Here is a 13,000-nt window from a genome sequence, read left to right as displayed (position 1 = left end):
TTATATTTAATGGTTTGCATTAATGGGCGTGGCAAAATGGCTCAGCAGCGCCCCCTAGGAAACTTTGTGCCTCAAGCGCCACAATATGGTTTGATGTACATGCACAAAAATCGGTACACACCTGTATAATTTTGTAACTTAAAGAAAAGTCTCTTGGTGCCATGGCCGAAACCAAACAGGAAGTCGGCCATTTTTAATTAATCGTGTAATTTTGGCGCAATTTAATTTGTTATACGTCAAAATGTGCGTCTCGATCCTGCGACGATGCGCATTGCTTTTCTCAGTCAAAAGCGTTACCGCGGCGACGATAGACGCCAAAAAGTGCGCCCCCCCTTCATCTGATTGGTACATACTTGATAGTTCCCCAAAAGTTACCAAATTTTGCACGCAAGCCAGGCCTGGCAATAAATTTGATGTTTCATGGTTTGCATTAATGGGCGTGGCCTAATGGCTCAACAATGCCCCCTAGAAAACTTTGTGCCTCAAGCGCCACAATACAGTTTGGCGTACATGCACGAAAATCGGTACACACCTGTATCATGTCCCAACTTAAAGAAAAGTCTATTGGCGCCATGGCCAAAACCGAAGAGGAAGTTGGCCATTTTGAATTAATCATGTAATTTTGGCAAAATGTATGCCATTCCTTCGGCAGTTAATACGGGCCGAACCGTAACGTGCACCCAGGTGTGTTATACATCAAAATGTGCGTCTCGATCCTGCAACGCTGTGCATTACTTTTGTCAAACGTGTTACCGTGGCGACGATAGACGCCAAAAAGCGCGCCCCCCCTTCATTTGATTGGTCCATACAGATAAAACTTCGTGCCTCAAGCCCCACAATACGGTTTGATGTACATGCACGAAAATCGGTACACACCTGCATCATGTCAAAACTTAAAGAAAAGTCTGTCGGCGTCATGGCCGAAACCGAACAGGAAGTCGGCAATTTTGAACATTTTGAATTAATAATGTAATTTTGGCGCAATTTATGCCATTCCTTCGGCAGTTAAATAGCGCGCCCCCCCCCTTCATCTGATTGGTCTATACAGATAAAACTTCAGGCCTCAAGCCCCACAATACGGTTTGACGTACATGCACGAAAATTGGTACACACCTGTATCATGTCGCAACTTAAAGAAAAGTATTTTGGCGCCATGGCCGAAACCGGACAGAAACTTGGCCATTTTGAACATTTTGAATTAATCGTGTAATTTTGGCGCAATTTATGTCATTCCTTCGGCAGTTAATGCGGTCCGAACCGTAACGTGCACCCAGGTGTGTTATACATCTCTCTCTTCTTCACCATCAGCACGTGATCCAGATGAGGTAATTGCACATTACCGGAAAGTTTTGAAGGTCTACAAGAACAAGAATAGCACTGCTGCCTGTAAATAAGTGGGAGTGGATTGCAACACAATTGCCTTGAATGCACCAATTTCAGAGCTTTCCATTGCTGCCCCTGAAAAGTTTGAAGAGTTCAAAGATCAGCATACAAGAAAGCACAAGCTTGGTGATTTTGCTGGGAAATGTTTTGATGCCATCCGTGACAGTCCAGATGTTGACAATACAGTTCAGACACTTAAGAAATCAGGGAAACTGTTGCCCATTGGGAAGGGGAACTATTGAATTGCTTTTGAAGCAAATGGACCATGTTTAAAGAGTGCAAAAGAGTGGTTGCTTTGTTAAAATGTTTAAATGTTCAATGGAAATTCAAGAAACAAATCTACTTCAGCTTTATGTTACACTTTACAGAACTGTACTTTTTTGCATTTATTGATGTTTTGTATAAAGGAGCTAAAAGTGAGCTTTTTTTTGTTCCCAAATGCCTGTTTTAGGTGACTTTTATACCATTTTAGTAAAATGTCCTGTTTACTTGACAGCCACAGCAATAAATGCCAATTTTGGGCTTCACCTTTGAAACATTTGTATTATTATGCAATTGTTTTCATCCCAGTTTATCAACTTTGACCACATGTACTGTAGTGTTCATTCCAGATGTGGAAGTTGTGAAAATCATTAATAAATGTGTAATAAAAGATTTATTAGCCTTGATAAGACATTGTTCCCGCTTTAGATCCGGTAGATGCAAAAAGCATAGTTAACTGTTAACAAGTGTCTAGTTAACTGATAATAACGGCATAATAAAGTATATTTGTATTTTAATAAAGCAAACAAAAAAAGATTATTAAATATTTTAGTCATATTTTATTAAAACGCAAGTGGTCGTAGTGCAGCCATCTCACAGCTAGAAGATCCTGAGTTAAATTTTAGCTGGGGCGTGTTAAGTTCCCCCATGACTTCACCGCCCACATCCTGAGTGGGGTTGGTGAAAGGATCTTTCTGTGTGGAGTTTGTATGTTCTCCCCATGTTCCCTTGGGTAGCTAATGTGAGCTACCCTCACAAAAACATGCAACAATCCTGGACTCTACACTGCCCCCTCTGGCCAGCCGGGGCGCCAGATGGGGTGGGGAGGATCTGGCCAGAATAACGTGATCCACGACTGACTTAGCTAGGAGCACTGGGGGAAAAAATCTGGAAAAAAAAATCTTTAAAAATGCAAGTTGATAGTCATTTACCTCACTGTCTCACATATTCATGAGCTAATATTCTTTATGTCAAAGTTATCAGTAGGCACCTTATAGATATACGGATCACAATGATTATAAAGATAATAAATGAGAAGTTCTTTAAAAAGCAAGTGAATGTAAGGATGGTCAGCAAATGACCCTTGTGCATCACATTGTCATGGATGATGATTTTAGCTGCCAAATGTATCCATTTAATTGAGAACAATTGTTGGGAGTGTAAGATGCGGTGGATTTTCCTAGCTCCATCTATTGTGCTAAGAACTGTTATTAAATAAAGGTATTAAGAGGATGCCTTGTTCTTTGCATAGGCACTATCATCAAAATCCAACCTGATGGAAAAAATGCACCTTCCTTTAGAAAACAAATCCTTTTGTAAGGAGTAAAACATACCTACAAGCGCACAAACCCAATATTTCGAAAGTGTTAAGTGTAAAGACCTTTAATAAGTAACATTCTGGCATTTGAAAAGTCAGAGCTAATCACAGCTAAGACTAGAAAAAAAAGCAATTAAATGAATAAGTATATGTATAACTACATACATACATGCGTGCATACATACAAATCACTTAAAATGACATTTTCACCTTACAATTTCAATCTACAAACTAATGTTTAAATTTTAAATTTAATTCTGTCATCCCAGTTGTGTGGTTGCACAATATTAGCTTGAACTGAAACTGCTTGTTATCATACTGCATTTCTTATTGCCAGACACTTTTAAAGGAGCTGTATGTAAGAGCAATAATAAAACAAATCATAAAATGACCCCGATATGTCAACAGACATTTAAAAATCATGTTCATTTCAAATATTTATGTCACTGATAACAGCACTCAAGCCAGGATATTCCAGTTTAAAAAGAGGAGTTGCAGCCCTCAACTGATGTTTATGTTGTCATTTTTTGTTTTGGCCTGAAGCTCCACCCTCCACCTATCTCCCAATCACCAAGTCAGTATTGTTTCTGAAGCTCCACCCTCCACCTATCTCCCAATCACCAAGTCAGTATTGTTTCTGAAGCTCCACCCTCCACCTATCTCCCAATCACCAAGTCAGTATTGTTTCTGAAGCTCCACCCTCCACCTATCTCCCAATCACCAAGTCAGTATTGTTTCTGAAGCTCCACCCTCCACCTATCTCCCAATCACCAAGTCAGTATTGTTTCTGAAGCTCCACCCTCCACCTATCTCCCAATCACCAAGTCAGTATTGTTTCTGAAGCTCCACCCTCCACCTATCTCCCAATCACAAAGTCAGTATTGTTTCGGCATCCGGGTTGCCAGCTCGGCTCTAATTATTGCAGCCATGGCAGCCTACGTTCCTGCTGCATTCTGCAGCCTACCTGGCAACCTCTGGTCGGGGGAGGAGGGGGAGGGTACACACCGCTCAACAATATTTTGAAAGTGACTGCAGTACCAGTTTTGGCCATTTCTTACAGACGGCTCCTTTAAAGAAAATGATGTAAGAAATAATCTGGAAATATTGTGTCCAAGATGATTGTCTGACAAGTTATTGCTACCAACCAGCCACATTGTTAAAACTATAGATGAAGTGGATCATAACAATCATCATCCTGTTACAACACGATGTTAGGTGAGGAAACCTTCAATACTTGCTTTGATGTGGATGTTACTTTTACATGTGCTAAACTTAGGCCAAATCTAAAAATGCTTCCTTTCTGTCCTCAAATCTTATATAAGCACTTATTATCATTTTTCATCTGTCTATGCTCTTTAAAAATCTACATTTTTATACTGGATTTCTATCAGTTACAGATTTCGTGCTTCATTTTTTTGAAATGTCACTGGTATTTAATTACGTTCTAATCACATTTAAATCAGAAGCTAAAAAAGGTCACCGAGGATTGCTTATGACCTGGCAGCACAACAAACAATTTTTCCATCCTCATCAAAGAGTCACTGAAATTTACTTGAGAAATGTCATTCATAATTACCCTGCTGAATGAACCTTGCTAAGACCAGAAATGCTAGAAACTTTTCAGGGCATCATTTGGTGCAGCAAAATTAAACAGAACAAGCAATTTTGGAATTTATTGGGATGTTTGCTGGTCTATGGATGAGTTATGAATTATTCAATTCAATTCAATTTTATTTGTATAGCGTCTAATACAACAGATGTTGTCTCTAGACCAGGAGAAAAAAGTCGAAATGTTGAGAAAAAAGTCGAAATGTCGAGAAAAACATTTGAAATGTCGAGATTAATGTTGAGGTAAAATCTCGAGAAAAAAGTCGAAATGTTGAGAAAAAAGTCGAAATTTTCGAGAAAAAAGTCGAAATGTCAAGATAAATGTTGAAGTACAATCTTGAGAAAAAAGTCGAAATGTCGAGAAAAAAGTCAAAATTTTGAGAAAAAAGTCGAAATGTTGAGATTAAAAAGGGAAAAAAGAAAAACAGAGAAAAGAAGAAAAAAAAGAAAAAAAAAGGTCAAACATTTTTTGAAAACGCTCCAGGGAGCCACTAGGGCGGGGCTAAAGAGCTGCATGTGGCTCTAGAGCCGCAGGTTGGCGACCACTGCTCTAGACGCTTTCCAGAGACCCAGAAAATGAACATAAACCCCCGAGCAATTATTACATAAACAATGGCAGGTAAAAACTCCCCTAGTGGGAGAAAAGCCTTAAGCCAAATACTGGCAAGAAAAACTCCCCTTTAGGAGGGAAGAAACCTTGAGCAGGACCAGGCTCATTCAATGAACCTTGGTGATTTGGGCCAGTTAAATCCTGTTATAACGAACCGCTAATATTTCACAAGAACTTTACACAGAAATCTGCATAATTTAGAAACCGCGAACAAAAAGTAATCTATAGAAAGATAGGAGTAAGAATCACATGCTGTACAAGTATAAAAATTACCACTTTTGATCCAAAATGAGGGCATTGTAAAATAACATTGTAATGTGGTTCCATGATGAAACCTAACACGAAATACTGACATATTTGCAGTGACTTTTTGGAGAACAGAAACAGAAAACCGTCGAAAGGTTGGGGTTAATACTTACCTCGTGTGTTTAACCCATTTCCACAGTTTTCTCGCGATCCAGATAGTCCTCGTCTAACAGAATCAGGGACAAGGGTACAACTGTGCCACTTGTGTGTTCTCCACCTGCATTGAAACACACACACACACACACACACACACACACACACACACACACACACACACACACACACACACACACACACACACACACACACACACACACACACACACAATGTAGCAACGCTCCATTTTCACTTTTATCACATATAATAAACATTTATAGTAATAGAGAGGCTCCTTAGTTTCATAAGATAAGCATGTTAGTTTTGTCACAGATGATCTGGGCTACATGTTCCCAATTTGCAATGTTGTTGCAAGTATATAACAATTAACACAAGTACATATCATAATTTATGAACTTTAAAAAATAAGTAATTTCCATTTCAGTAAAACTGTTGGTGTTTTTTTTCTGCTGTATTACACTGCAATCAGGATGATGAGAGTCCTTGACTGTTGGATGTTTGACGTGACAATATTAAACCACATGCATATGTTACAACCTCAGTCACTTAATATTAAAATAAGTATTTTCCCATTGGTTTAGAATAGGAAATAATCTGAAAATCACACATCTTTATGCACAAACTTACTCGTGCTTCTCACATCTAAGCTTGGTTACACATATCAGCTATGTTACAACATTCAGGTGTTCAGCAGTAGTTTCCACATAACAGCTTTCATCTTGTAATTATACAGAGCTGGTGATTTAATATAACTTGCCTCTAGATAAGAAAGAAAAAAAAATGGTTCATTATAAATAGTGCTTTTTACCTATACACTGGACATTTATGAAGTGATTCACAGTCTCTCTCCTCATACAGTGTGTCTGGACATTCTTGACCTCCATTTGCAGGCCTGTGAATAATGGTTCTGTATCGAGACTGCTTGATGGCTGATGCACTTTCTGCTGAAAATGAAACACAATCTTAGCAAAAAAATAATTTTATGTACAGCAACAGAATAGTTGCATAGGTGAGTTTTTGTGAGCATTTTATAGAAAAATTAAATCAAACGGCACAGAACTGCTTGATGTTTGCCTTGGATCCTAAACGGATGCAGATTCAATATCACCAGTGCCGCTCTCTCCAACATCTCAAAAAGAAGACTATAAAATAAGTGCCTGCAAATCCATGTGAAGCTGAGGAGCACACCCTTGATGTTTGGGATGTCCTCCACTAAATTGCAGTGGGTTTTTGGACACACCACACTTGAATGCCTTCATTTAGCTCATGCAACAAGGTCCATTACACAAAAATAATTGAAAATATTGAAAATAGTGCAATTAAGAAAGTCACTACATTTTTACCAGGCCCAGTGGAAACAGCATGTTTACTGAGATGAGGTGTTTGCCATGAGGCAGTTCTTGTACAAACAGCCACATCTTGATTTCTAAAATACTGTAAAACAATCCACTTGCTGAAATCCATTAAATGTTTGCCTTTTCATGTGTTAGCTTAATAATGCATACTTACTAATGCATTGAACGTTAGAATTGTCTTTACCAGTGGACAAGGGTGGGGTAACTCAAAATATAACAACAACAATAATACTAATAATAATAATAATAATAATAATAATAATAATAATAATGAATGTATATGATTCATATTTTCAAGAAAAAAAACATTAGTATGGTACACATTTATGCACTTATACACTTCCTCTCATTTCTCTCATCTCATGATACCACTATGCATTAGGTATTCTCTAACACTTTTAATGGTGTGCATTTTAAAAGAGCAAAGGTTATAAAGATTATGCTAATGTATGCTTATCTAGTCTGGTTATCAGACAGACATTTGTTTTTAAAACAAGTTAATAAAAATGTATCAAGCAGGCTACCTGCAATGCAGGTTGATGGGCAGTCTGTCCATTCACTAAAGGGTGTCACTTCACAGTCTTTCTTGCAGGGAAGCAAACATGGTCGGGAGGTTTCTGGACGAGAAGACTCTGAACACCTAAATATACAGATATAAAAAGATCTTAAAGTCTTTCATCCTGATGGATAATAACTGTCATATTTCTCATTGGTAAAGATGACAAGGTGTTATAACAACTGTACCATCCCTGACATAACAACATTTCCCACGGAGGCATGAGTATATGTGCCATTGCCTGCATGGTAAGGGAAAACATTTTTACACTGATTCAGTTGTTTCCTAGGATACAAATATTGCTCTACAAAATGAATAATCCAGCTGTGGTGGAATCTGAGTTGGTACTGCAGTGTTATCTTATTTTGAAAGGCATTCAGAGCACACACAGGAAGTAGTCGTGTTTTGAGGTGATGTTTTGTAACTTGATCACGAGATGTCTGGTGTTAATAAAAGTTGAGATAAAGCTCTAAGAACTTGCTGCTGGAATCCTTAATGCATAATATGACACCAGCCACTTTTATTGTCATTACGATCATTCATCACTCAAAAAGCTATATCTTTGCAATAAAACAGAAATCCAGATAACCCAGAGAAAAAAAACCTACATGGGCACAGGCAGAGCAGGCAAACTCTCTTTGAACCACAAACATTTATTTAAGAATATTTCTAATATTTTGCATCACAAGAACACAAAGCACAAGGTCCATTGTAAATTAACACTTTTAAAATCCAACTATCTTAAAGTTGTCCTCATCAATACATATCTTTAGCCTATGTGCACAACAAGAAAAACACGTCATCAACATTGTTGCTCATAGTAATGTAACTCTTATACAGAGTTTACACTCCAGATCAAAACAAATCAGCAAAGCACCTAAATTCATATTTAAAACCCTCGTCATAGCCTCCCATTTTTTGCGTATGGTTCTTGTGGACATGACAGCTCAAATTTTAAACAACAAGATTTTGCAGTTTATGTGCTGCAGCATAAAATCATATCTATTCCCACTGCATTATGGAAAAAGGCCACGGGAGACGTCATATATTACAGTACTGCGAAAATGCACCATTGTGTGAGACTGAAACACTGTTCTGTCACATTTTCTATACAGGTATGTAATAGTCGCCAGACTAAATGAATGAATGGTGGTTTTCTTAAAAACCCGAATATGACCCAAACGCCAAACGGGTTAAAATTTGTTTTCTGTGCATGATCTGTTCGCAAGGAATCCTGGTCTTTTGAGTCCAGGAAGTTCTTATAAACACGGGGAAACGCAAGACGACGCCACACTTTTGGAATTAGGAGGAGACAAATAATTTTATAAATGTAATGAAGGATATGAACATTTTGGCATTTGTAGACGCTAGAAAGTACGGAGATAGCCAGATTTACAAGAAGGTGAGAGAAAAGTTGTGCGAAGCAGCATTTGTTTTGAATTTGGATACAGGAAGAAGAAGCGAGAATGACGGGAATTGCGTCATGATGTTCTCCGTGCGTCGCTGGTTTGATGGAGATATTCCAAATGATTAATTACCATGTATACAGGGATAAACCTGTTTGCTCACGCATGTAAACGGAATATTCCGAATGTTTCAGTAACCGAAATATTAGCAATAAGCCGAATTTTGACTGCATGTAAACGTAGTCAGAGTAGATCGACTAAGAGTTCAGGATTAGACTCAGAGTTTGTTGAACCTGCTTTGTGAAACGGACCCCTGGTGGTTAGAAGTCATTTGGGTGTTAAGTGTTTTGGCTTTTACTCTCTTCTCTTATTTCTCTCATATTTTCCTAATAACCCCCACACATGCACATGCACACTCTTATCTCGACCTCTGATTTCCTTCGTTTACACTAGCTGCAACGAAACCTCATTCGCCATTTTCAATACACACAGCATCTTGCCTGTTTACATCACGTGTATGAACAGCCACCTTGTTTCTCACAAACACACACACTCATGTATATAGCCTGATATTTCTGTTTCATGTTTAGTTAGTTGTTTGCTTATGTGTAGTTTAGATATCAGAACTTTATACCAAGTATTGTTTAACATTTCATCCTTGTGTAAATAAATTCTGATTCATTTGAATGAAAGACGATGTTTGTGTTTATTTTATGTAACATTTGCTGATTGCAAAGGTCTGTGCTGATTCCTTCCTTCTCCGATTGTGTGGTTTTGTTTGGTTATAAATTCCTGACATTCAGGTGGTGCCCACGTTTTGATGTATTCATTTTGATAATTTATTTACATTATTAATAACTGTCCCCAGACAATTGTTAACAATTATTAAAAACCCTGAAAAGGTACTCCCTTTGTTGCACAACACCTTGATTACGTCAATGAAATCATGCTGAAGAGGAACATTATTTGAATCAGGTACAGTATGATAAAGCAGGGAAACATCTAAAAAGCGCAGGACACCGGCCCTTGAGGACCAAGATTGCCTACCACTGATCTAAGTTATGCAGGGCAACAACCCTCGAGGCCTTAGACTGGGCAACATTGACAATTTTGAATTTTAAAAATCAGGAAAAGCATAACATGGGCCTTTAAAACACTGTGTTCACTGTGTATTGAATTTGATGATGCAATTGACCTCAACATTATACCTCATAGTACTGGGAAAAAAACCCACTTTTAAATGAAGATTGCAATGAGTGGACAAAGTTTCAATGCCGTACATCTCAGGACAGTAGTACTACTCCACTGTGATAAAAAGTGCCTCAAAAAAATCAGGCTGATCCAGCTCTGAGCATACAACAGAGCAAAACAGATTTAAGTATTTTATTTATTTTTTTATATTTTTATCCCGATTTTTTTCCCCATTTTATCACCCAGTGCTCCTACCTAGGTCATTCATGGGCATTGCCATCCTCTACCAACCCCGGGAGGGCCCTACACTGAGCTCAGTTCTCCTCCTTAACCTGATGAGTGAGCAGGTCACTTCTTTTCACCAGACAGGGTGGGGCTTCTTTGGCCGGACATAGCACATGGAAGGATCATGTTATTCCGGCCGGATCCTCACCACCCCATCTGGCGCCCGGCTGGCCAGAGGGGGCATGTATAGCCCAGGACTGTTGCATGTTTTTGTGAGGGTAGAGAACATTAGCTACACAAGGGAACAGGGGGAGAACATGCAAACTCCACACAGAAAGGCCCTTTCGCCAACCCCACCCAGGGTGTGGTTGGTGAAGTCATGGGGGAACTAACACGCACTCAGCGCACACAGCGTCCCTGGCAGGAATTGAACCCAGGACCTTCTTGCTGTGAGATGGCTGCACTACCAGCTGTGCCACAGTGCCCCTCAGATTTAAGTATTTTAAAGACATATAGCAATAGCAATACAAAAAAACAACTGTGTCCCAATTATACCATCCATCCATCCATCCATCCATCCATCCATCCATCCATCGTATTGTCTACCGCTTATCAGTTACTAGGTCGCTGGGGCAGCTGTCTTAGCAGAGATGCTCAGACTTCCTTCACCCCAGACACTTCCTCTAGCTCTTCCGAGGGGAGTCTCGGACTCCAAGAGACATCAGGCCAGCCGAGAGATATAGTGTCTCCAGCGTGGGTCTTCCCGGGGGTGTCCTCCCGGTGGGACATGCCTGGAACACCTCCCTAGGGAGGCGTCCAGGAGGATCCAATACAGATGCCCAAGCCACCTCAGCTGACACCCTGCGGAGGAAACTAATCTCTAAGGGAGCGTCCAGCCACCGGATGAAACTCATCTGGGCCGCTTGTATCCGTGATCTTGTCCTTTCGGTCATTACCCCAAGTTCATGACCATAGGTGAGGGTGGGAGCGTAGATGGACCGGTAAATCGAGAGCTTCGCCTTTCGACTCAGGTCTTTCTTCACCACGACGGTCCGGTACATCGACCGCATAACTGCGGACGCTGCACCAATCCATCAGTGAATCACACGCTCCATCTTGTGAGACAGTGAGAGACTTTTTCCCGACCCGAAGACGCAAGGAAGCTACCCTCTCGTTCACCGGGGTAAACTCCAACACATTGCGGCTGAGCTGGGGCTATAAACAAGCCAACACCAGCTCGCCGCCTCTCAACCCATACGCTTCTCCCTTTCCAGATTTATGTCAGTTCCTATGATGTCAGACATGAATGCACAGGCAAATGTGCCACGTCCACAAGCTTCTTACTTTACAGGTTGACGGCTCTACATTCTACATTACTTTCTGTTACGTCATACATACGCACGTTCTGGCTTTCGGTGGGCCTGAGAGCATTCAGGCTCAGTGCAGGTAAAAGAGACGTCGATGGCAGCGGCAACCCTCTCCTCTCCCTGTTTCGGAGGTGGTCCTGGACGCACCCCAGCCTGTTCTTGTTCCCTAGGTGGTCCCAGCCGCACCCGTCGCTGTTCCCGAGGTGGTCCCAGCCGCACCCGTCGCTGTTCCCGAGGTGGTCCCGGACACACCCCAGCCGGCACCGAGGACCCGGTGTCACCCAAAGCCGGGCACTCAGATTCAGTCTGTCCGGAAGCCGGCTCCTCGGATTCTGTGTCCCCCGAAGCCGGCCCCTCAGATTTTGTGTCACCAGAAGCCGGCCCCTCAGATTCTGTTTCCTCCAAAGCTGGCCCCTCAGATTCTGTGCCCCCCGAAGCCGGCCCCTCAGATTCTGTGTCCCCTGAAGCTGCCCCCTAGGATTCTGTGTCCCCCGAAGCCGGACCCTAGGATTCTACCTGCGCCCCAGCCTGAACTGTCTCGCCGGTCTGCCCGGCCCCGAGGACGGCCCCCTGAACTGTCTCGCCGGTCTGCACGGCCCTGAGGATGGCCCCCTGAACTGTCTTGCGGTCTGCCCGGCCCCGAGGACGCCCCCCTGAACTGTCTCGCCGGTCTGCTTGGCCCCGAGGACGCCCCCTGAACTGTCTAGCCGGTCTGCCCGGCCCCGAGGACGCCCCCCTGAACGGTCTCGCCGGTCTGCTCGGCCCCGAGTACGCCCCCCTGAACTGTCTCGCCGGTCTGCCCGGCCCCGAGGACGCCCCCGTGAACTGTCTCGCCAGTCTGCTCGGCCCCAAGGACGCCCCCCCTGAACTGTCTCGCCGGTTTGCCCGGCCCCGAGGACGCCCCCCTGAACTTTCTCGCCGGTCTGCCCGGCCTAGTGCCCAGGCCCCCTGAGTTCTAACTATGTGTTGGCCATCATTGGAAAGGTCTTGACTTGGAGAGTAACATATGCCAATATGTAATCGATATTACATGGTTTCTGCTTTGACATACTGACCTTTGAACTCTAGTGCATGTTTGAAGGCTTATAATTCAGCAACAAAAGGGGCTACAGACATCGGACTAAGTGTTATAGAAAGCTCTTGACCTTAGCTATCATATGTCAACATATGACAGATGGGGGGGGGGGGTGCTGTCATATAGGCAAAATAGGGTTAAATTAATATATATATATATTAGGGATGCCCCGATACAGATACGGGTATCGGTATCGGGGCCGATACTGCCCTCATATACTCG

The 13,000-nt window shown here is 41.8% G+C and overlaps 1 protein-coding gene across 1 annotated transcript in view; it reads right to left on the bottom strand.

Annotated features, from left to right (window-relative positions):
* Window positions 1-13,000, bottom strand: part of thsd7ba (thrombospondin, type I, domain containing 7Ba) — a 326,602-nt gene that overhangs the window by 121,599 nt on the left and 192,003 nt on the right. Inside the window, exons 8-10 of the mRNA XM_061723024.1 lie at window positions 7,483-7,598; window positions 6,412-6,544; window positions 5,600-5,703 (exon numbers count right to left, since the gene is read on the bottom strand). Coding sequence (XP_061579008.1) covers window positions 5,600-5,703; window positions 6,412-6,544; window positions 7,483-7,598 — 353 coding nt within the window. The remainder of the gene's footprint in view (window positions 1-5,599; window positions 5,704-6,411; window positions 6,545-7,482; window positions 7,599-13,000) is intronic.

The sequence above is a fragment of the Cololabis saira genome, chromosome 6 (genome assembly GCF_033807715.1).
Source record: "Cololabis saira isolate AMF1-May2022 chromosome 6, fColSai1.1, whole genome shotgun sequence".
Taxonomy (NCBI): Eukaryota; Metazoa; Chordata; class Actinopteri; order Beloniformes; family Belonidae; genus Cololabis; species Cololabis saira.
This window is presented reverse-complemented; position numbering and strand designations above follow the sequence as displayed.